General features: G+C 33.8%; 1 protein-coding gene across 2 annotated transcripts; it reads right to left on the bottom strand.

Moving 5' to 3' along the window:
* Positions 1–2,259: 2,259 nt before the first annotated feature.
* On the bottom strand, positions 2,260–25,732 carry LOC149616633 (putative ceramide synthase lagr-1). 2 transcript variants are annotated; one of them, XM_089856808.1, is made up of 8 exons: positions 25,581–25,726; positions 17,527–17,649; positions 12,750–13,041; positions 9,769–9,931; positions 5,910–6,090; positions 5,038–5,199; positions 4,787–4,964; positions 2,260–2,671 (listed from the first exon to the last, which is right to left on the bottom strand). In XM_089856808.1, the coding sequence occupies exons 3-8, from the start codon at positions 12,945–12,947 to the stop codon at positions 2,570–2,572; spliced, it is 984 nt and encodes a 327-aa protein (XP_089712934.1). In that variant the 5' UTR covers positions 12,948–13,041; positions 17,527–17,649; positions 25,581–25,726; the 3' UTR covers positions 2,260–2,569. The 2 variants fall into 2 exon arrangements, with proteins under 2 accessions (XP_089712934.1, XP_089712933.1); XM_089856807.1 differs by lacking the exon at positions 17,527–17,649 and having other exon boundaries at positions 25,581–25,732.
* Positions 25,733–25,789: the final 57 nt, after the last annotated feature.

Below are 25,789 nucleotides of genomic sequence, written 5' to 3' on the forward strand. Positions count from 1 at the left end.
AAAAATTTCGCATTTCAGGCAAAAAATTGTTTTATAATAGATTAATACAAATGCAGACTGAAGGAACAGATATTATATAAAAAAGGACTTGGTTTGCCCAAGCCTAAAAAGCAAAACGATAAGAGTTTTTTCCAGTTGACTGAAGCGCGGATATTTTATTTTTCTATATAATTTTAAAGACAATCCGTATTGTACTACTCTTTAGAATTTAATTCAATCTCCTGATTTTACTGCTAATGGATTTATTTCCTATAAATTAATTGAAATAAAAAATTACTTATCTCAGATTTTTCAACAATTCCATTTTCGTAAAATTCTATCATGAAATATCTGAGATAAGTAATTTTTTATTTCAATTAATTTATAGGAAATAAATCCATTAGCAGTAAAATCAGGAGATTGAATTAAATTCTAAAGAGTAGTAAAATACGGATTGTCTTTAAAATTATATAGAAAAATAAAATATCCGCGCTTCAGTCAACTGGAAAAAACTCTTATCGTTTTGCTTTTTAGGCTTGGGCAAACCAAGTCCTTTTTTATATATATTAGTAAGGACCTTTGGGAAGGAAACAAGTTGGGCTACAACAAACTAAAATTAGTTTTCTTTATCTCTTATAGAAACAAATTTTAAATATTACCTCTCCCCATCCCATACCTGATGGAGTAAAAAAAACCCAATTAATTTATACTAAGAAAGAACCAGCTAAATCTGTTTTTATGCATGTTACTAACACACACAATGAGAGCCTTAACTTGCAAAACACTAGTAACGGTTATAACTGTAGTGATAGTAAATTGTAATTTTCACAAATGTATTGCCATGACCAGGCATAAATTCGCAATCCACAATATGAATAGACGCTCATCAACAACGCCAGAGGATTGTTACCGGTAACTAGATAAGTTATATATAGAGGGAGATCCAAAAAGGGTGGTAGTACCGAAGTATAGCGGGTTCTATGAGCGATTTTTGGTCGAAAATGTTCCATGGCATTTTACGCTAAGGACCACCGGTTTCAAGTTAAGATAGAGTATTTTCTGGATGACCCCTTGGCCTTAATTAAATTAGGGATTTCTAACTTAAATTAAAGGGGTTATCCGTAAAATTATTTAATCACTTTCCTAGTTCTCGCCGACTCTACCAATAATTTAGGGCAATTTAAGTTGGTTTACCTACTTGAAAGTGTGAAAAGTCTTAAGATATTTTATAGCAGCATAATGATGTCAGGGTTAGGTTTAATGCTTTCCTTACATATTTTCTGCAGAAAAATTACCCAATCGACTGTCTTTAAAGGGACATTATTGGCAGAAATTAAGTATTTTTATTCTGATTCCTTATGTTAAAATATGCCGCCTTGAATTTTGTAAGATTATTTGAAGAGCTATTTATAGTATTAAACAATAATTGAAGTTTTGTATCCAAAACATGCATTTGAATTTTGGTAAACCGACCTACCGGCCAATCAGCGCCCGCGATTTATAAGAGACAATCCCCAAAGATTTTCTCAGTCGAGTCTCATTTACACCGTCTGCATTAGGTTCGGAAATCTATATTCTACTTTTAAGAACTCAAAAGAAAGGCGCGGGTTCGATCATTTAACGACTAGCGGATAAGGAACATTAATAATTAGCAGGTTTATGCTTTTACGTTTCACTTACACTCAAATTTTGCTCTTAAACTTACTATATTAAAATGCGGCGTGTCGTAATTTTTGTTGTATATCTGATAATCTGAGTGTCTAGTTATTAGTCTTAGGAATGGGAAGATCAGTGTTCTTTGACCCGTTCGGGATTGAAAAAATTAAAAAAGCCATCTTTTAAACCTCAGCAGAGTCAATCTTCAACACAATTACTATCGTCCTCAAACTTTAGTAGACGACGGGTCTCGGGGAGTCAATGGTGACGAGGCCACTCTAAAAAAATACTCATTTCCCGCCCTTGGAAACTCAGCTTTTCCTATTTGAAGCATACAGAATACGACTAAATATTCTCTAAATTTCACGGGATTGGTTGATTTGCCTCTATCCCTAAAGAGGTTTTTATTGGCCGGTAGGTAAGTGTGCTAAAATCGAAACCCATTGCTAAGCCTAACAAATTTTAAAAAATTTAATTTTCATTGAAAAAAATGTTTGAAAAATCAGAAAAAATTAGAGACTATATATTTAATTAAAACAAACCAGGAAAAATAAAACACGGGACTAAAATTTTCAGCTATTGTATCCCTTTAAGCCTTTGGCTGCCACAATTACCCAAAGCACATTTGAAATTTAAAGCACTTTATTGGCTTCGTACATAGAAAAGTGAAGTACAAAAAAATTATATGGCATTTCTTTGGAAATTATATTGGTTTTTAAATTTTAAATCTAATACTTTATAACACCATTTTGATGAATGTGTTTTTCGAAATTAAACTAAACTCTATTCAAACTCGGCTGTGATTCACGATTAATGTAAAATACAGAGGAAAAACACTTGTATAAGAGTGCAGGAGACTGTTTCCTTATAATGCCGTAATGTCTATTTCTCTCTTTTGGGCTTTTTAAGTATTCAGGAATTTTTAAAGTAAGTTTCAATTTGTTTTGCCATTTTTCTCGACGTGATGTATTTCAGTCTCATCTCGTAGCTCGGCGTTTTTGCAGAATATATTTACAAAGGACATTCTTACAAGAACCTGAAAAAAAAATCAAATTTAATATTTTATTAATTAATGCGTCATAGCTAAAAACACTGCTATAGGAAAAAGACGATTGATTATCGGAAATTGTTCTATTTGATCGAATGTTTTTGGCGAAAATAGTTCTATTTGATCGAATATTTTTGGCGAAAATATTTCTATTCGATCGAATATTTTTAGCGAAAATAGTTCTATTCGATCGAATATGTTTAGCGAAAATAGTTCTATTCGATCGAATATTTTTAGCGAACATAGTTCTATTCGATCGAATATTTTTAGCGAAAATAGTTCTATTCGAGCGAATATTTTTAGCAAAAATAATTCTATTGGATCGAATATTTTTAGCAAAAATAATTCTATTGGATCGAATATTTTTAGCAAAAATAATTCTATTGGATCGAATATTTTTAGCAAAAATAATTCTATTGGATCGAATATTTTTAGCAAAAATAATTCTATTGGATCGAATATTTTTAGCAAAAATAATTCTATTGGATCGAATATTTTTAGCAAAAATAATTCTATTGGATCGAATATTTTTAGCAAAAATAATTCTATTGGATCGAATATTTTTAGCGAAAATAGTTCTATTCGATCGAATATTTTTAGCGAAAATGGTTCTATTCGTTCGAATATTTTTAGCGAAAATGGTTCTATTCGATCGAATATTTTTAGCGAACATAGTTCTATTGGATGGAATATTTTTAGCCAAAATAATTCTATTCGATCGAATATTTTTAGCCAAAATAATTCTATTCGATCGAATATTTTTAGCCAAAATAATTCTATTCGATCGAATATTTTTAGCGAAAATAGTTCTATTGGATCGAATATTTTTAGCGAACATAGTTCTATTGGATCGAATATTTTTAGCGAACATAGTTCTATTGGATCGAATATTTTTAGCTAACATAGTTCTATTGGATCGAATATTTTTAGCGAACATAGTTCTATTGGATCGAATATTTTTAGCGAACATAGTTCTATTGGATCGAATATTTTTAGCGAACATAGTTCTATTGGATCGAATATTTTTAGCGAACATAGTTCTATTGGATCGAATATTTTTAGGGAACATAGTTCTATTGGATCGAATATTTTTAGCGAACATAGTTCTATTGGATCGAATATTTTTAGCGAACATAGTTCTATTGGATCGAATATTTTTAGCGAACATAGTTCTATTGGATCGAATATTTTTAGCGAACATAGTTCTATTGGATCGAATATTTTTAGCGAACATAGTTCTATTGGATCGAATATTTTTAGCGAAAATAGTTCTATTGGATCGAATATTTTTAGCGAACATATTTCTATTGGATCGAATATTTTTAGCGAACATAGTTCTATTGGATAGAATATTTTTAGCGAAAATAGTTCTATTGGATCGAATATTTTTAGCGAAAATAGTTCTATTTATTCGATCGAATATTTTTAGCGAAAATAGTTCTATTTATTCGATCGAATATTTTTAGCGAAAATAGTTCTATTCGATCGATTTTTAGCGAAAATAGTTCTATTCGATCGAATATTTTTAGCGAAAATAGTTTTATTTGATCGAATATTTTTAGCGAAAATAGTTCTATTTATTCGATCGAATATTTTTAGCGAAAATAGTTCTATTTATTCGATCGAATATTTTTAGCGAAAATAGTTCTATTCGATCGATTTTTAGCGAAAATAATTCTATTCGATCGAATATTTTTAGCGAAAATAATTCTATTCGATCGAATATTTTTAGCGAAAATAATTCTATTCGATCGAATATTTTTAGCGAAAATAATTCTATTCGATCGAATATTTTTAGCGAAAATAATTCTATTCGATCGAATATTTTTAGCGAAAATAATTCTATTCGATCGAATATTTTTAGCGAAAATAATTCTATTCGATCGAATATTTGTAGCGAAAATAATTCTATTCGATCGAATATTTGTAGCGAAAATAATTCTATTCGATCGAATATTTGTAGCGAAAATAATTCTATTCGATCGAATATTTGTAGCGAAAATAATTCTATTCGATCGAATATTTGTAGCGAAAATAATTCTATTCGATCGAATATTTTTAGCGAAAATAATTGTATTAATCCATATTTTTGAATATACTTACTGAAAACCATATTAAACTGAAACCAATTAGCATTAGAGTAAGTATGGCTGATACAAGAAATCCAAATTCTCGTAACTTAAGAACCGCTACTTCGTGACCCAATGTTGAATCGAAGACTTTGCCTTCGTAGATCAACCTCAGTCCCAAAAGGGGTAGCAAATACAAACGCGTGATGAACCTGCCAATAAATAGTTTTATAATTAAAAACTGACCTGTTAGGATTGAGTTTTTGAAAATAAAAAATAGATTACCAGGTGATTGTAATGAAATGAATTATGCATGACACCGACTTCCTAATCCAAGGCACTTCGCGGCCATTTTGAATTTTAAAGTATAATACTATTTTCCCAAAACAAAGTAGTAAGTCGTCAAACTGGAATAAAACTAATTCCAAAAGGCAGCATAATTCGTACCTATTGAATAAAAAAAAAATTAAAAGATATGTTGAAAGTTTCTGCATACACCCACTAAATGATGAAATACAATATAAAGGAACCTCCAAATACAGAGCTAAAAAACTAAAAAACATTTACATTGAAAGTGATTAGAATATCTAAACCCATCCATACACGTGTAGCTTAATATGGTTTTAAACGAGGGGCCCACCACTTGCCGTAAACGGTGTATACCATATACATATGTAATTCTACTCAATGATTACATAAGCTGTGTCCAAGCAAAATTCCTACTGGTTATCCCCTCGGTTTAAAAAAATTGTAAATTCTCACCAGGGATATATTTAATTTTAGAAGTAGGAATGGAGAACTGTTAGTATTTACTCATAGCTCAGTATAGAGCCCCTCCCTCCAAGGCGTAACGAAAAGTTTAAGTTATTTTATTGGCTCACTTAAACTACGTTTTGATGACGTTGCTGATGGGCACGGCCAAAAATACGTAATTCCTTTTTACCTCTGTCGCTATGACCCTCCTCTTCTTTCAAACCCCTCCGTCCCGTGAAAGGGGATTCGGGACTTTGACGCGCGCCCAGATTACTCTGTTCTCCATTCCTACTTCAAAAATTAAATCTATCCCTGGTCTCACACAAGGAATCAACTTATCGCCCGGCTTTGAAACTAGGATTCCTTCTCATTTGCTTAAAAGAATACTTATTAAGCAAATTTACCTCCAAGTGTATGCTACAAAAATTCCTAGCATAGTTAAACCATGATGTACTATTAACAGTACAGTATCCTTCTTCCTGGGTTCTACAAAAATTTGTCTGTAGATTTCTTGAATGTAGTACGCAAATTCGAGCTGAAGGACAATTCTTATATCCCAAGGAAATGGTCGGATGAATCTGTTCTCTGAAATAAAAATAATAGAAAATTATTTATTCAATAAAATTTAATCTATCCCACTATGAAAAAAAGAAGCAGTTTTTCCAATTGTATCGTGAATATTATCTTCGGGAAGGCTCTAGAGTATTTCCCTGGCTAGTACAATGTCCTTGGCAATAGCACCGTTTTTTAGTCATAAATAGTTCCTAGCATATGAGCGAGGTGTGTTATATATTTTTCAGAGCTGCCTTGGCTTACTTGCATGTGATATGATAGGCAAGTCCCAAGTGCAATTTCATAAACTTTTAAACTAACGCTGTAAGATACTCCCCAGGTAGCAAATTCACGTTGACACATCGTTTAAACGTAGCATTGAATAAACGTGTGTATTAACGTTTTTAAAACGGTGATCATGTCACCTTGAAACACGGTGTTTACACACGTGTTTATTTTGTCGCAAATACATGAGAAATCTCGTATATTTCTCGTTTTAAAAACGTGTATTATAAAGTAGGTTAACGTGGATAAATCGTGCGTGAAACGGTTTCAATTAGGTTTATTTTTAGGGTTATTTGAACGTGTGTAATAAGTTTATCTAACGTGTCTCAAAAGTTAATTGAACGAGTGTAACCACTTAATCGAACGTGCACAAAAATTAGTTTAATGTGTTTTATAAGTTAGTTGAACCTGTGTATAACGTTGGTTTAACGTGTTTAATAAGTAAATTACACGTGTTTAATAAGTTAATTGAACCTGTGTTTTAAATAAATTGAATGCGTTTAATAAGCCATTTCAAGTGTGAAATTCGTTAACTGAAGGAGTCTAGTAAGATATTTGAGCGTGCGAAATAGTTTAATTAAAAATGTTAAAGACAATAATTGAACATGTGAAATAAGTTAATTGAACGTGTAAATTTGTTTAATTGAACGTGTAAATTTGTTTAATTAAACGTTTATAATAAGTTAATTGAACGTGTTAATTTATTTAATTAGACGTTTGTAATAAGTTAATTAAACGTGGGTAATTAGTTAGTAGCACGTGTGTAATTATTTAACTCGTGTTCTCAAAGTGGAACCTAAACATTGCCAGTATTAGCTTCGGCATTTTCATTTACAGATGCAATCCGAACCAATATCACAGCAATGACAGGACTAATAGAAGCCTAGTTTTAAGTTATTATGTATAAATGTAGTATAGCTAAATCAAAAGATAACATGCTTTTGAAATATTAAAATTAAACGATTTTCTTCGAGTTTTGAAACGAAACATAGCTTTATAGCTATACTACTACTAAAAGAATCGTAATGCCGAAACATATTTACCATATTTTCATTTTATATTTAGCAAAAACGAAAAAATACAATTTTGTAATAGTTCCATTCACGCCAATACAAGGGAAAAAAGCAATAAGGGAGTATTAACCGAGGAGTAGAAACTGAAAACTTCTTATAATTATAAAATTTTATAGCTCAGGCCTATGCATTACATGTCAACAGTTTTTTAAATAAGCTCTAATTCCTACTAGGGCTTTCGTTGTTGATTATGAAAAAACCAACCGTCTCTATCCTAAATCGACTTCCCAACAATGTCATAAGTCCCTTACTAACTTTGAATAGAGTTCCCATGATTAGTATTTCAATGGGAAAACGTCTTAATTACTCGCTTCATATTAACTATGAAATGCGTAGAGTTCCAACTTCATTACTCGTTCTATATATATTTGACGGATGTCTTTCCGATGAAAGAGGCTTTTCTTAAATAATTAGTATTATATGAATGATAAAAATTATTTTAATCGTCACTATTTTACCTTAATTATAGTTAAGTCGATTTAAGAAACTTTATTCCTAAAATCATTTTAAACATAGCTATTTTTAATGTTTGACTTCTAGTGAACACCTTTTTAAGATTTTTTGTAAATTTAGGGTATATAAGGAGATTGATTCCTAGATAGGTGGATAAGAAAAAATGCAATTGCTTGAACCTTTGGTGAAAGCCCTGCAATCGGGGGCTAGACGTTACGCGTAACTATAGACGCTCGCCTCGTACATTTTAACCCTAACGACAAGCTAATGGTGCAGATTGGTGTCTATGCGGTATAGACGAAAGACCAGCTCAAGGTGGTGTTTGAAGCCAATAAGAACTGATTGGTGTGTATGTGGTATTTTTAACCTGCGAACGCGAGGACAGAGACACGTCCTCGGAGAGGTGATAACGATTGTTTATAGCTTTTTATGACGCAAGACATATACGAAATATCAACGTTTCCAAAACGTACAGTAATAATGCAACATTAAGGGTCATTTAAAACCATTTTCACGCGTGTTGTGAACGAACTTCTTATAAAGAAAATAAAGCTTTTGTTTAAATGTATTTACAACTTTCTCGAAACTTAAATCAAAAACGCAAAACTAACATTCCACTTAACACCATTTCGAAACGTGATTATAACCTAAAATAAACGTATTAGTTATCACTTTGTATAATCGTTTTAACAACGTTGCCCAAATATACAGTAATAACGCTAAACTAACGGTCAATTGAACACTATTCTCAAACGTGTTATGAACGTAACATATAGTCCTGAAACAAACGTTCTTGTATAATCGTTTTAAGAACGTTGCCCAAATATACAGTAATAACGCTAAACTAACGGTCAATTGAACACTATTCTCAAACGTGTTACGAACGTAACATATAGTCCTGAAATAAACGCTCTTGTATAAACGTTTTAACAACGTTGCCAAAACATACAGTAACAACGCTAAACTAACGGCCAATTGAACACCATTCCAAAACGTGTTGCAAACGAAACGTGTAGACTTGAAATAAACGCTTTGGTTATCACTATCTATAAACGTGATAACAACGTTGCCGAAACATACAGTTATAACGCTAAACTAACGGCCAATTGAACACCATTCCCAAACGTGTTGCAAACGAAACATGTAGACTTGAAATAAACGCTTTAATTATCACTTTGTAAAAACGTGTTATTGACGTTAAGAAAATCCTAAACATCTTGAGGTAACTTATGTACCAAAAATAAACGTTATTCTTACGTGTGAAGTACACGTGAAACGTTTTCAAAACATTGGCACCAAAAATCTACTTTAAATCAACGTTAATTTGCTACCTGGGTCGTCTACTTTTGTACTACGAAATGTTTTTGCCTCCCCCCCCCCGACTAGATTTTCCATCTTAGGGACTGGGGTTGGGGTCGGGGTCACAGTACGAACACTAGTCAAAGGTTTCATAAGAAGAAACGCACAAAGCGTGTATTATAAACTAGGAAGGTAATATGTATGACCAGGAATGTATGGAGGGATATTGGAATGGCTAAATGGGCTCCCGGCATTCCCTTGATGGTGGAAACATATGGTGAGGCCTTATTTATTTAAATGTCTAGTCGTTTCAAACTAGGGACCGAGCGGATAGAGGGTGGAGTTAGCATAAGAATTTTTACTTTTTGGCAGCCAGTGAAAATATTTAAGCGGGAAATAATCGTATTTCGTCAGTCTATGACGTCGCTAACATAAAATAAGCCCTGCCAGATGTTCCCAAGATCATTTCACGCCTATTATGATTTGACCTTTGCCATTCCCTTCATAGACAAAAGCTCAGATTATTATTATTCCAACTCCCCTCCATTCATTCCTGGTATGGCAAGTGCTGACATTGTCTTTGAATTTAAATTGAGCTCACCTCCTACAACTACGACACCTTCGACGTTATCAAAGATTTTATGACCGAAGTAGCATCTTTGGAACATGTATGGCCAGAGGAACATTCGATAAACTAGTTTGAATCCATTTTGGGAAACCCTGTTTTTTGAAATTTCAGGAATGGAATACTTTCTGCAAATACCCTGAAAAAAAAATATTTCTCTTTAATTATAAACTTAAAAAACCACAACTTCACGCGAGTTAAAACTCCGTCATTGGTTATAGCAGAAGTAAGATGAGACTAGAAGTATCGAGGTAACCAAATTATTCACTTGGCGAAAGTGAATATTCTTAATAACACACCAACGGTTGGCCCTCTGGTAGCGGCTTTAGGTTGAGAAGAAGGGGGGTAGGAAATTTTTTTGGAACTCGAGCAATTATTTTTCTCTCTAGTGTAGGCGCGATGGAAGCGAAATAAATTCCTCAATTTTGTTCACTAGTGCCAGGATCTACTACCAATGCTAGAGCTCTTTAATTCTTCTCATCTTACTTCTGGTTATAGGAAGTCGGGAAAATTTAGTGGCTTTCTTTATCAACAATTATTCCTCAATGTTAAATAAAGCTTAGATCCTTGCTTTCAAAAAAATTAACATTTTGTTTGCAAATTGAATTATACTTGATCAATAAGTATGGATCACTATTGCATCAATAATGAAGAGATTCATCATTAACTATTCCAAGTACGTTTGAACGAGATGCGTTGATTCATATGGCTAAATATAGCATCAATAGAGGAACTTCAACAGTAAGAGCTATCGTTGTCTCTATAGAAAATACAGTTATTTCTTCAATTGAGTCTTAAATTCTTGGTATTATTTAATCAGTCTATTGAACTGATGACAAGGAAAAAATGGTGACAGACAGGCGGGCCCCGCGCTCTTAACGTTATTGAAGGAATAAAAAGGCTACAATCCTTAAGATGAACGTTGAATAACCTTTTGTACAATTTAGGTACCATTGCGCTTTTAAGGAAAGGCTTAGGTAATTGAAGGAAACATATTTTTAGACTCATTTTTCTAACAAATATTAGCCCTTGTAAAGGTAAATAATAAGTATTGATTAAAACTGAAGGCTTTTAGCTATCAATTTGTTGATTGTTATTGTATTAAGAACAAGAATGGGAAATTATATACAAACAAATGTCTCTATTCCGAGAAAGGTTGAGAAGCGCGAATTTGTTAACCTCTGATAGTTTTACCAGAAGTCCATTAAATTAGCCTAGGGAGTAACCAAAAGCGCGGTTTGGGACTCCCCTCTCTTGTGTAGCAATACTGAAGAAGGGCGACACATTCGCCACCTCGCGATAATTTTTCTCAGATCTCCGGTTTAGGTGCGACTCGTACGCCAAAATTTGCCCTAGCGGGAGAATAAACTAATGGCTGAAAATGAATACTGTATCTCTAAAGGGACCGTAAAACGCCCCCTTCCACTGTAAAACCGAGCCCTCTTTAGCATAGAAGCAGGGGAAGGGATGGGGTGTGTGAATTTGGTAACAGTCAAGGTCATTTGTTTTCTATGATTCTTCATAAACCTATTGAAAAAAAAACTGCTTACCGAACGTGGCCGTTCCTTTTTTTTATTTTTTTAAAAAGCAAACAATCTACCCATTAGAGATCCAGTGTTCATGCGCTGAAGAAGTCACTCCCCGCTCACGTCAAGAAAGACTTCCTAGAGAGGAGCTCGAGATTTTTAACAGTGTTAGGAAAGGGGGAAATACTTAGGCCCCTCTCCATGGAGTTAGAAGCAATTCTTACCACAGCAGAGACGTACGCTATACCAGCTATTGTAATTGTTTACTTCCTTGGCTAATTTAATGGACTTCTGGTTTTACCGATAACACACATAAAGAAATGCGCCTAATCAACCTTTCAACTTTGCCTAATACGCCTGCCTTTGTTTCCTTGTTTGAACAAAAATTATGGTCGCAACATTTGGTGAACCTTTTTTGCCTGTCTTAACGGTATAATGCCCCGTTATTGTAACAAATATTACCATAAAAATGAGCCACAATTAGATAGCTTTTAGTTCATCTGCTTCCTATATTTCCCTAATGTTTTTTAAAACGGTTTTAATGAATTTTTATTCACTACTGGATGAAGCCAAACACTTCATAAATATTCTAGGTGTGATGAAAAATGTACACTAGTTGCGGTTAAAACCGTCCATTACATGATGATTGGAAATTACTTTCCAATTGCACGTAAAACCGAGCATGACGGTTCTACATCCCACATGGTGATTTTCCCTAATATGGTTCTGTGTCCCACAAATCAGGCTCTGTAAATGCAACGAGAGCCTTTACAAGAAATCTAGGACCAGGCGAATTGAAACCATGCAAATCAGTTGTAGAAGAAATGACGGACAACGTCAGGCTAAATATTAATTGGCTAGCCCGATTTTCTTAATAAATTTAGTTTTAAACATAACTTCTTATTCAAAAGAAGGTTTTCTGGTCACGGGACGTACTAATATGCAGATTATTTTTTTCTGACCAATGTTTCGCGGTTAATGTACGATTTGTCTTTGCTTGCCTCTTTTTAAGACCATTTAGTATTTAACTTGCTGATAGTCAGAAGCAAAACCATTTTGTGAACACGTGAAATTCCTTTTATCAGGGATAGATTTAATTTTAGAAGTAGGAATGGAGAACAGAGTAATGTGGGCGCGCATCAAAGTCCACGTTCATCTTCTCCGGGACGGGCGGGGGGGGGGTATATCAAAGAAGAGGCGGGTCATAACGACAGAGGTAAAAAGTAACTACAAATTTTTCTCCGTCCCCGTCAGCAACGTCATCAAAACGTTTTATAAGTGAGCCAATAAGATAATTTAAACTTTTCATTACGTCTTGGAGGGAGAGGCTTTATACTGGGCTTTGAGTTGGACTATACTAACCGTTCTTCATTCCTGCTTCTTAAATTAAATCTATCCCTGCTTTTATACAAACAATTATATCAAACTTACAACTAAAACCGTTTCGAGATATTTCCTAATGCTGGTTAATTGAATCGTGAAGAACAAAACGACCAATACGTCATTAATGTCTAAGTAGTAGGTGTTATTCCACTTGTAGAAGCGAGAGCCGTGGTAATAGGAATCGTTTAAGAAATTGAAAACCTCTGGCCATACTTCGCCGTAAGTAAATGATTTGTTCGATTTCATCTTTAGTTCAGAACTTCTTACAATAAATGATTGATAAAGAGATCTATTTTTTCAGAAGTGAATTCCTTAACCCTGGATTGTTCTAGTCGTTACTCTGGAATGAAATAAAAAAATTCATGTTAATATTTAAAGTTATTTAGAATGCAGAGTGTTTCTAGTAAGTCTACCAAAAATTAAGGGGGGGGGGTGTTATTTTTTTGGCCGATTTTGAGTCGAAAAGGTTTTATGACATTTTGCCGTCCGGGCCACTGTTTTCAAGTTAAGATTGGAGTATTTTACGGATGAGCCCTTAAATTTAATTAAGAAACTGAAAGACATTGCTAATTTAAATAACAAATTAAAAGACAATGCTAATTTAATTAAAAAACTAAAAGACAATGCTAATTTATTTAAAAAACTAAAAGACAATGCTAATTTAATTAAAAAACTAAAAGACAAGAACTAATTTAATTAAGAAGCTAAAAGACAATGCTCATTTAATTAAGATAGTAAAAGACAATGCTAATTTAATTAAGATAGTAAAAGACAATGCTAATTTAATTGAGATAGTAAAAGACAATGCTAATTTAATTAAGATAGTAAAAGACAATGCTAATTTAATTAAGAAACTAAAGCCTGTGCTAATTTAATTAAGAAACTAAAGCCTGTGCTAATTTTAATTAGGAAAATAAACGCCTGTGCTAATTTTAATTAGGAAAATAAACGCCTATGCTAATTTTAATTAGGAAAATAAACGCCTGTGCTAATTTTAATTAGGAAACTAAACGCCTGTGCTAATTTTAATTAGGAAACTAAACGCCTGTGCTAATTTTAATTAGGAAACTAAACGCCTGTGCTAATTTTAATTAGGAAACTAAACGCCTGTGCTAATTTTAATTAGGAAACTAAACGCCAGCGCTAATTTTCATTAGGAAACTAAAAGCCTGCGCTAATTTTCATTAGGAAACTAAAAGCCTGCGCTAATTTTCATTAGGAAACTAAAAGCCTGCGCTAATTTTAATTGGGAAACTAAAAGCCTGCGCTAATTTTAATTGGGAAACTAAAAGCCTGCGCTAATTTTAATTAGGAAACTAAAAGCCTGCGCTAATTTTAATTAGGAAACTAAAAGCCTGCGTTAATTTTAATTGGGAAACTAAAAGCCTGCGCTAATTTTAATTGGGAAACTAAAAGCCTGCGCTAATTTTAATTGGTAAACTAAAAGCCTGCGCTAATTTTAATTGGGAAACTAAAAGCCTGCGCTAATTTTAATTGGGAAACTAAAAGCCTGCGCTAATTTTAATTGGGAAACTAAAAACCTGCGCTAATTTTAATTGGGAAACTAAAAGCCTGCGCTAATTTTAATTGGGAAACTAAAAGCCTGCGCTAATTTTAATTGGGAAACTAAAAGCCTGCGCTAATTTTAATTGGGAAACTAAAAGCCTGCGCTAATTTTAATTGGGAAACTAAAAGCCTGCGCTAATTTTAATTGGGAAACTAAAAGCCTGTGCTAATTTTAATTGGGAAACTAAAAGCCTGTGCTAATTTTAATTGGGAAACTAAAAGCCTGTGCTAATTTTAATTGGGAAACTAAAAGCCTGTGCTAATTTTAATTGGGAAACTAAAAGCCTGTGCTAATTTTAATTGGGAAACTAAAAGCCTGTGCTAATTTTAATTGGGAAACTAAAAGCCTGTGCTAATTTTAATTGGGAAACTAAAAGCCTGTGCTCATTTCCATTGGGAAACTAAAAGCCTGTGCTCATTTTAATTGGGAAACTAAAAGCCTGTGCTAATTTTAATTGGGAAACTAAAAGCCTGTGCTAATTTTAATTAGGAAACTAAAAGCCTGTGCTAATTTTAATTAGGAAACTAAAAGCCTGTGCTAATTTTAATTAGGAAACTAAAAGCCTGTGCTAATTTTAATTAGGAAACTAAAAGATTGTGCTAATTTTATTAAGGAATCATCCCTAAAACACGATCATAACTCGAAAACAGTGGTCTAAACATCTTCGACTCTTATTTCCCAAAAGACCATCCCCCTTAATTTTTGGTAAATTTATCAAAAACACCCTGTATATTGGCCGTTGCGAACAGTTATTATTGTCTAGGTATGACGTTATGAAACACAAGTCCCCTCCCAGATATTGACGGAGGCCTTCCCAAGCGCAACTATTTATCCGATAGAGGAAAAGCTAACGTAACATAAGGTATAGCTCTAATTACGTCACGAGTCTGCCTTTAGCAATGGGCGGCCATGACAGTTACCATTTTTTCTTTATGGGAAAACAGCATGGGTGACGTCACACCGGCGCTTCTGACAGCACTCTATAGCCTCTCTGGAGGCAAAGAGACTGTACCAAGAGGAGCAGAAACTTTGGTAATACGGACCGGCTCTCAATTTGAAGAAACTAGTTCCGGTTGTTCACTTGGCCGTGTCGTCTGCTTAAAAATTACCTTTTGTACGTCAATGTTCAACCCTTTACTACCACCAAAAATAATTAGTCGACAAAATTTAACCAATAAAAGGCGTCGCAGCTTAGCCAATCAACAAAAACCGGATCTAGTAACTCCTAAACCGTGGCCGGGTTTTTCAAAACCCTTGTAAAAGGCTAAACGTTCTGCTCCTATTGGTATATTCTCTTTGTTGGAGGCGGAGAGTGATATTTAGACAAAGGTAACCACGTGTCTCGTGTCTACCAAGAAACCGAACGCCGGAAGTAGCTCCAAAATATTTAACGAGAACCGAGTACAGTACAACATATGTCTACTCCTATAATGTATATCCTCTAGACCTCACAAAGAAACGATAACTCATTTCTACGTGTACACAAAGTGAGGGTACAGAAATACAAATTAAAGGTAAAACCATGGATAAAGAATGCGCGTTAAGGAAATTGTTTTCACTCTACAGGATAGGCAACTCCCTATCTCGGACGACAGCTTATTCAGTATATACTTTGTTGCAATATTGGTTGTCACCACGCTAAGTCTCTATGTAACGTAGCTTTATATGTGCTGTCAAGAGACCAAAAACTTCAGGATCTTCAGGATTTAAAATATCCGCGACTTTTTTTAAGCTCGAGTGCACGGACCTCTAGGCCTTAGTTTCAAATACGTGTAGTAGGCTGTAGGCAATTTCACACGTATTTAAAACTAAGGCCTAGAGGTCCGTGCACTCGAGCTAAAAATCTCGCGAATATTTTAAATCCTGAATTTTTTTGTCTCTTGACAGTACGTACAAACCTACGTTACATAGAGCCCTAGTCACCTAGCTTTACGCGTGCTGACAAAAGATGTTGTAACAGAGCATATACAGAATAAGCTGTCGTTCGAGATAGGGAGCTGCCTATCCTATAGCGTGAAAACAAATTTCCTCACGTGCATTCTTTATCCATGGTAAAACGTACCAAAATAGAAACACACATTATATTTTAGCTTTATTATTAACCCTTATGCCTAACTAAGAATTGTTTTATAGAATTTCAAATATCAAAATAAATTAAAAACAACAACATGAAGATATTTTATAAGGGTGTTCACACAGACTGTTAAGTGTTTAGTTTTAATATACAGGTTTCTAGTCCCTTAAGACACCTGTACAACGCCGGTTGTCTGCCAATCTAGTGGATTTATATTTTCCATAGAAATTAATACCTTTTTTCAAAATAATTAATAAGTTATGGAGCATTGAAAAATTTGGAATTGAATAAATTGTGAAACATTCACCATTTTTTTTTTTTTTTAATTTTCTAGGCTAGTCATACGTTCAATTTAATTTGTAAGTTCAAAAAACTGTTAGTTTCTAAAAACACACAATAAAAAATGTCGCTATTTCATTTCAGGGGGAAGGACAAGCTAGCGTGTGTTATGCTACATAGACCGGAAACAACCTACCGGTTTTTAAACCCTTAAAACAGCTGTGCAACGCCGGGTATAGCCTAGCTAGTAGATTATATATATTTTTTGAAGAATAGTTCATTAAAAATTTAAAATAGAAATTACCTCAATTTAGAATAATTAAGAAGCAAGGGATTAACATTTTGAGACGGTAGCGTCGCTAGGGTGTGACATTTGGAGGGCTTAATCTGGGAAAACTATTTGAAGGTTGTTATAAGAACTTTTGCATAATTGGTTCATTAGAAAATGTGTAGACCTTTATAACTATCCGAAAATTTGTGTCAACGTGAAATTATTCGTATTTTAAAGAAATACAAACTTTTATTGATAAAGAGTACGGAACCGAGTTATTGACTATGAGACAATTGTGGGTGAAAGAATTTCACTCGTCTTTTAAGTTTAGTTTTTGATTTGCTTTTAGTCCCCACTACTGTTTGATACTGAAATTCATCTCTACAAAGATGAAACTTAACTAATTTATCATTATAATTTTTATACACTATATTGCTACAGAGTTTTAGGGGGCTACGAGCACCATTTTGGTAGCGTTTCCGGATTATTTTGAGGGGGCTAACTTTGCAAAAAAGGCCTAGCGAAGCCACTGTTTTGAAACTTAAACTAACTACTACTAAAACAATTTACTAGATTATTCAAACACGAGCACGTGCTCAGAACTAAGTTCAATATTCTTGGTTGCTGTACTCACCATGAATTTATCGATCACTTGCAGTTGGTTTCGTTTACGCATTCATACGATAATATTTGGGAGTTTTACTCGCTTCAGGTTATTCACGCTGTATTCAGACGAAAAACGCGACTGTCTTCATACCTAGTACAATACACGTTAACACCATTAACCAGTTGTAAACGGCATCTCTCTCTACAGAGCAACGGTATAAACCGATATCAAACACAATATAGTACAGGCGTCGCCGCTTTCGAAATGTACATGTGTTTAGAGTTTTACTTAACTGACGCGATGGTGGCGAGACTAGAGAGAGAGAACGCTGTTTAAATGCCAGCCTGACATTATGGGTGTTAATTCTTTCCATCTACTAGGAAAAATTTGCTTGAACTGAATACGTGTACAGGGTGATTACTTCCTACGTATAACAATATGGAAAATTCACTCTATAGAAAAATGCACACGTGTTTTGTTGTTTTTAACGGGGATGACATTTAATACAGTCAAAGGCTAAGCTATAGAATCAATTTCGAATATAAGTTTGTTATATTTTTAGCACAGTCATATCATCAGAATTTTCCTTTCATTGTAGCGTCATACTCTAATGAACTTATATTCGGCAACTATGATATTAATTATGATATACGAAAATCCCGAATATTGATTAGTTAAATTTGCTGTTCTTTCTATTTTACTATTACGCTAAAGTTCTAAAATGTTTTAAATTTTTTTTTGACTGTCTTTATCTTGATATCTCTGTTAAGGTTTCCCCAAAGTATTTTAAAGGAGCTATAATATTTCCTTTATAATCAAAATATTATATAAAATATTGAATATTTCAAATTTAAATTATGTACTTTATTAATTTTAAAAGCAACAATTTTTCAAAAGAACAAGAAAATATAGTTTAAAAACTTGACTTGTTTCGGTCACGTTATTGGACCATCATCAAGAAGCTCGACTTTATAACATTGCTATCTCAGTTACACATTCTTTACTAAATTATCTTTTAAGAAACGAATTTGTTATTATATATATATATATATATATATATATATATATATATATATATATATATATATATATATATATATATATATATATATATATATATATATATATATATATATATATATATATATATACATATATATATATATGTATTATTTAATTTAAATTTTAAGTTTTATATTTTTAAATCTAGAAAAGAAGTTTTTTCCAATAATTAAGTTTATCAATTCCCGGGCCAAGATCTCGATTAAGACATTTTTGATTTTCCTTAGCTATCTTAATATAATATAATTCGGATAGATCCAAATAGTTTCTATTAACTTAATAATTAATATTAAGTTGAGTTTTTAAATAAAATTTTCTAGTGCACTTGAAAAAATCGTTGCTTTTAAAATTAATTAAGTTATCTTTTTTATTTTTATTATTATTATTATCTTGCGCAAGGTGCTATTTATTTTCATTTCAATAATAAATAATGTATTCATATACATTTATAAAAGCGTGAGTATCGTGATTAGTGAAATATTAATCCACTCCTGACTGAGTGATAATCAATGCCCAGCCCCATTAGCTTTAACTAAGAAACTGAAATTTTGCTGGGAAAGTTAATTTTAAGTACTAGGCAGAAACTTGAACGTTTCAACCAATTATTTTTCATATTTAATGTACTATAGACGACTTTCATGGCAACAAATATACGCAGACGGGCAATGATGGGTCCCTTTTTCTACTGTACAATATTAAAGAAGATACAAATAATTAACTTGAGTTACAAGGGTCTTTGAGTTCATTAAAACTGTGAAGTAAATAGCCTAACGTTGGATTAAAAACTTTATTGGACGACTAGTGACACCTGACGGCTGACGTTCTTCTCGTGTCGTCTTAACCATTAGTTTACAATGTAGTCTAACGCCCATTATCACGCAGGAAAGGTTTACAGGTGATTTTAAAAATGTCGCTTCACCAGGTGCATGACAAGAAACAAGGTGGGGGGTAAATGCTTTACACCTGTTCTATTTTCCCCATGAACATATTTTGTAACAAGAAGTTATATCTAGTTTCTCAGAGAGGTATAAATTCGCCACATTTCCAGCTTTATCTCCAGTCCAAACGTAGGTCCGGAGTTAATCCCCGTCTCTAAATTACAACCAGCATTTCATTGGTTCTTGAAAACTCACGTCAGCGCGAGGACGCGAGTGATGAAAATTACAGTCATATTTTCCGACTGAGGAGAGGCGAAATAGCCCGGCCTCCTTTTACGTCCCCCCTTGTATTTTGAAAGGGGGACTGGGATATGGCGCGCGAATACATGGGCATCTTATACCTTCTCTCTGAGATACTGATGTAACTTCTTGATATTGTAAATTGATATGGTTTAAATTTAAAATTTTAAATATTCATTATTTCAAATTAAAAGATTAAAATTCTAAGCTTTCTATGGCCAATTTCGATATTTTTTCAAGAAAATTATACCTAAGTGTTCTTTGAAATTTTTTTCTATTTTAATTGTTCCTAGAGTTTTTGAAACTTTCTATTTATGTTCAAATTTGAAATATTCATTATTTACCATTAAAAGATTAATTTTCCAAGCTTATTTTAGGGCCAATTTCGATATTTTTTCAAGCAAATTATAAGTGTTCCTTGAAAAGGTTTTTGAAATTTTAATCCTATATAAATCGGTTCCAAGAGGTTTTGAAACTGCCTATTTATATTCAAATTTGATATATTCATTATTTCCAATAATAAGATTAAAATTCTAAGCTTATTCTGGGTCCAATTTCTATATTTTTTCAAGCAAATTATATTGAAATTTTAGTTGTATATAATCGGTTCCTATAGAGTATTTGAAACTGCCTATTTATGTTCATCGATCAGAAAGCCTAGATTTGGGACTTTTATTCCCTTGATAAATTGCAGTCCTATTATAAGCAGACTACAGACGGGAGTGGAAACTTTGGGAAAAGACGTAGCTCTAAAACCACATGATCAGAAGAAACTGGCCAGCAGGAGTTCAGAAGGTCTTCTATGAAGGCTCTCCCTTGGCTGGAAGGCGTTAGATACGCCATTTGAACTGGCCATTTTTAAGACACGCGCCTGCTCGTTTGACCTACATTGCGATCCCGTTCCTTATTCATTTCCGCATAAGTTTATAAGATATTTTACATAAGTATGACACTACCTATACTTAGTATTGCTGGAGACTTAGTGAGAGCTAGTTGTGAGAACCACAAGCGAGAATTGAGTACACGCGGCTGTGTAGTTCATATTCCTATTTTTTTTTTGCCTTACCAGGCGTCGCTTTACGAGAATCTATGACGTTTCACCTACGTCATTTCATGACAAGCTCTCAGTAACCTGTGACAAACTTCTAGAACCTTAATCCTAGAGACTTACTCAGAGCTAATTCGAGAACGACAAGCGAGAATTGACTACACTCGGTTTTGCCCTCTATACTCCTATTTATTCTGCCTCACCAGGCGTCGCTTTACGAGAATCTATGACGTTTCACTTACGTCACTTCGTGTCAAGCTCTCAGAGTCTCAGTAACCATGGTGACAAACTCGTGGAACCTTTCTTATGAACTTATGATCTTTCTTATAAGACTATAAATATTACAGAGATAAATTTACAGTTGTGCACGACAAAACTGTACATCCTGTATAACATCAGTATTTTGGAGAAGAGATAAATTGGCGAAAGAAATTACGGAAAAAGTTCTAACGTATAACGTGAATGTAGAACGTGGGTATATAATAGAATTTTCGTTTCCGCAGTAGGGGTAGCGTAGCCGTCTATTATTTCTACGCGTTTCGAAATTCTCGGATGGTTTCATTATATTTAACTCATTCTTACGTCCTCCCACAAGTTTCCCCAGCCAACAGGACACAACAAGCGTGCATAGACAACGTAACTTTAAGCTTACATTTGAAGTTTAAAGCGTATATTTTTATTATCTCCCCGCTTTCCACGCGCGTCGACGCGAATGAAGGTTTGTTTTCAAAGCAGGTTAAGAGCGCCAGCTTTTATTCAACATCTATCGTGCATTTATGGATTGAGTTGTAGGGAAAAATCCAGAAAGAAATAAAGCACGAGGACGCAGATCATGTTTGCGCAACGTTAATAGACTTTATCAACACCAAAACAAAGTCGTTGACCCTCAGCGGTGTTTTTAATTTCCTATAAAATCCTGTAGTTTCAAAAATATCCTAGGAAATGCTTTAATTAGGCACAAATGTCCTGAGAAAGGTTAAAAGTCTGTAAAACTGCCCCTGTAAATGTTATAAGCCTGTAAAACTGCCCTTGTAAATGTTATAAGCCTGTAAAACTGTCCCTGTAAATGTTATAAGTCTGTAAAACCGCCTCTGTAAATGTTATAAGTCTGTAAAACCGCCCCTGTAAATGTTATAAGTCTGTAAAACTGCCCCTGTAAATGTTATAAGTCTGTAAAACTGCCCCTGTAAATGATATAAGTCTGTAACACTGTCCCTGTAAATGTTATAAGTCTGTAAAACTGTCCCTGTAAATGTTATGTCTGTAAAACTGTCCCTGTAAATGTTATAAGTCTGTAAAACTGTCCCTGTAAATGTTATAAGTCTGTAAAACCGCCTCTGTAAATGTTATAAGTCTGTAAAACCGCCCCTGTAAATGTTATAAGTCTGTAAAACTGCCCCTGTAAATGTTATAAGTCTGTAAAACTGCCCCTGTAAATGATATAAGTCTGTAACACTGTCCCTGTAAATGTTATAAGTCTGTAAAACTGTCCCTGTAAATGTTATGTCTGTAAAACTGTCCCTGTAAATGTTATAAGTCTGTAAAACTGTCCCTGTAAATGTTATAAGTCTGTAAAACTGTCCCTGTAAATGTTATAAGTCTGTAAAACTGTCCCTGTAAATGTTATAAGTCTGTAAAACTGTGCCTGTAAATGTTATAAGTCTGTAAAACTGTCCCTGTAAATGTTATAAGTCTGTAAAACTGTCCCTGTAAATGTTATAAGTCTGTAAAACTGTCCCTGTAAATGTTATAAGACTGTAAAACTGTCCCTGTAAATGTTAAAAGACTGTAAAACTGTCCCTGTAAATGTTATGTCTGTAAAACTGTCCCTGTAAATGTTATAAGTCTGTAAAACTGTCCCTGTAAATGTTTTAAGTCTGTAAAACTGTCCCTGTAAATGTTATAAGCCTGTAAAACTGTCCCTGTAAATGTTATAAGCCTGTAAAACTGTCCCTGTAAATGTTATAAGCCTGTAAAACTGCCCCTATAAATGTAATATGCCTGTGAAACTGCCCCTGTAAATGTTTTAAGTCTGTAAAACTGCCCGTGTAAATGTATTAAGTCTGTAAAACTGCTTCTTTAAATGTTATAAGTCTGTAAAACCGCCCCTGTAAATGTTATAAGTCTGTAAAACCGCCTCTGTAAATGTTATAAGTCTGTAAAACCGCCCCTGTAAATGTTACAAGTCAGTAAAAATGTCCCTGTAAATGTTATAAGACTGTAAAACTGTCCCTGTAAATGTTATAAGTCTGTAACACTGTCCCTGTAAATGTTATAAGTCTGTAAAACTGTCCCTGTAAATGTTATAAGTCTGTAAAACTGTCCCTGTAAATGTTATAAGTCTGTAAAACTGTCCCTGTAAATGTTATAAGTCTGTAAAACTGTCCCTGTAAATGTTATAAGTCTGTAAAACTGTCCCTGTAAATGTTATAAGTGTGTAAAACTGTCCCTGTAAATGTTATAAGACTGTAAAACTGTCCCTGTAAATGTTATAAGCCTGTAAAACTGTCCCTGTAAATGTTATAAGCCTGTAAAACTGTCCCTGTAAATGTTATAAGCCTGTAAAACTGCCCCTATAAATGTAATATGCCTGTGAAACTGCCCCTGTAAATGTTTTAAGTCTGTAAAACTGCCCGTGTAAATGTATTAAGTCTGTAAAACTGCTTCTTTAAATGTTATAAGTCTGTAAAACTGCTCCTTTAAAGTAACAGGCGGCTCCATGATCACCCCTAGCATGGTGGCTAATCTTCTGGACACGAATTTTACCCTGCCAAAGGCAGGAACCAATCAGACCTAATGCACTAGGTCCCATTGGTTCCTGCCTTTGGTTAAACTAGCCTTTGCCAAGCTTAGCCAACGTGTAGCGGAAAAGGCATCTTTCAGGGGCATCAACGGAGCCGCCCTTTGCTTTAAATGTTATAAGTCTGTAAAACTGCTCTTGGAAATCCTACAATTCTAAGATTTGTTTTGGAAAAATGTCCTTAAATACTAAAATATTGGAAATATATTCTTTGAAATGCTATTATATTTGAAAAATGTCCTTTTAAATGCTATAATTTTGAAAAAATATTGTTTGAAATGCTATAAATTTGGAAAAAAGACCTTTGAAATTCTATGATTTTGGATAAATGCCTTTTAAAATATAAATCTGTAAAACTGCCCTTGGAAATACTATATTTCTACTGTAATAAGATGTCTTGTAAGTTTAAAAACTCCTAAAAATTCTATAGTTCCGCAAATGAGTTAAATAAAATCCTATAATTCTGCTAAATAGGACAGTCACATAATAATATAAGACATCATACAATTCTGCAAAAGTCCCATGATTTTCAATGCATTTTAAGTTAAGTTACTTTCTATTTGAAAATTATCCAATTCTACACGTTTATCATAACCATTAGATACCCGGCGTTACCCGGGTATTTTGAGGGCCCAAAAAACTGTAAGAATTTCCTGTCTATGTAGAAACTAAACAGTAGTCTTTGGTCTAACCGTGAAATACCTACATAATGTAATTTTTTTTTAGAAATGCACCGTTATTACAACTTTCAAATCGAATATAACGATGCTTATTATGAGTTGTTCACAAAGCTAAAATGTTACGGGTCCACAATAGTGTATTCTTTACAGGCTTAATGACTAGGGGTTATTCGGTAACGAGTTGTGACAGTGCATAAAGAACAAATATCAAACATACAAACCATCTCCCTAAATTTACGTTATGAATGTGGAATCATATTTTTCTGGCATACCCTGTAGCGAAAATAGACCCTTTTCTAATTTCGGAGTAAAAATACTCTGGTTTTCAACCGGCTTGTTGTCTCACGGAGGTGTATTGTACAAGGAGTAGAGAGACTCGTGACTTCCCCTCTACTTAAAAAAAGCTAGACCCTATTTGTCCATGAAAGAGGGTATGAATTTTTATCATCCCTCCAAACCTAGAGGATCCCATGTAAACAAGAAAGATGGCCGCGAGCCCTGGACGTTGAGGAGGGTTAATCTTCGGTCTTTTGGGTATCGGGTTCCGAGTGACGGATGTTCTCAAGCGTTTGCAAATCTTATTTAAATTTATATCTTATTTCTATTTACATTAACTATGATATGGAAAATAGTCAAAAATTTTGTCGGGAAAGAAGAAATAGACGCCTTCTTTAAAAATTTAAATAAGCATTCTCTAACAGAAATGGCATAAGATATTGTTTACATATGCTCGGTATGGGCGGAACACTAATGTCGGCGTCGAGGTGATTGTGGGACCCGCGAAAATTGATCATATCAATGGCCCCCTCAAGGCAGTCCTACATGTGTCCTGGGTCCCTAAATGGTGCAAGCCCCGGGGAAACTGATCTAATCAAGGGCCCACAAGACAGTACTACACGTGTCCTGGGCCCCTAGAAGGTGCGGGCCCCGGGGATACTGATCGAATTGCCCCGCGTCCACCCTCTCGACGGCCCTGTGTCTAGAGAAGCCAAGTCTCAACTCCTTCTAAAATGCACCTCCGTAGTTTTAAATTGGAACATCCAGTAGGTGGATCCAAAGACTTTAGATATAGCTTGAAACCAAAAAGAACTTTGAGGACTGGTAACTTAGAAACCCAATCAAACGCGTTTAGATCCACATACCGGGTATTCCGTCAAGCAGACGATGCTCCTGCTATATTATCATAAAGGTTCCATTCCACAGCTAATTTATGTTCTACCACTGATAAAATGTAAAAAAAGCCCTCTGACATGTTAACATTAAATACTTATTCATGAAAAATATTGGTTTATTAATTAAATAAATTAGCTTACATGATAATCGTAGAGGAATATCTTGAGCTGACGTCACGTTGCATGCCAATACGAGTTTAGAATCGTAAGCTTTCCGTATTATTTTCAAAACGAATAAATTCCATTTATTCCTATATTCATTTTTAATTTTATGCTACTTTAGAAGCATATGTTTCGAAGACTTAACAAATAGTAAGAACAAAGAAAGAAGTAGGCCTACTTCGAGTTCC

This window comes from Phalangium opilio, unplaced genomic scaffold (genome assembly GCF_054372755.1).
Source record: "Phalangium opilio isolate 3A_F unplaced genomic scaffold, DU_Popi_V2 ptg000217l_1, whole genome shotgun sequence".
NCBI classification, from domain to species: domain Eukaryota; kingdom Metazoa; phylum Arthropoda; class Arachnida; order Opiliones; family Phalangiidae; genus Phalangium; species Phalangium opilio.

Coding starts and splice junctions, on each gene's coding strand:
- LOC149616633 (XM_089856807.1), bottom strand. CDS start 12,947: ATGAAATCGAACAAATCATTTACTTACGGCGAAGTATGGCCAGAGGTT. Junction 6,091..9,768: donor AGGTGTCGTAGTTGTAGGAG/GTGAGCTCAATT, acceptor TTTTTATTTCAG/AGAACAGATTCATCCGACCA. Junction 5,200..5,909: donor TTTGTAGCATACACTTGGAG/GTAAATTTGCTT, acceptor TTTATTCAATAG/GTACGAATTATGCTGCCTTT.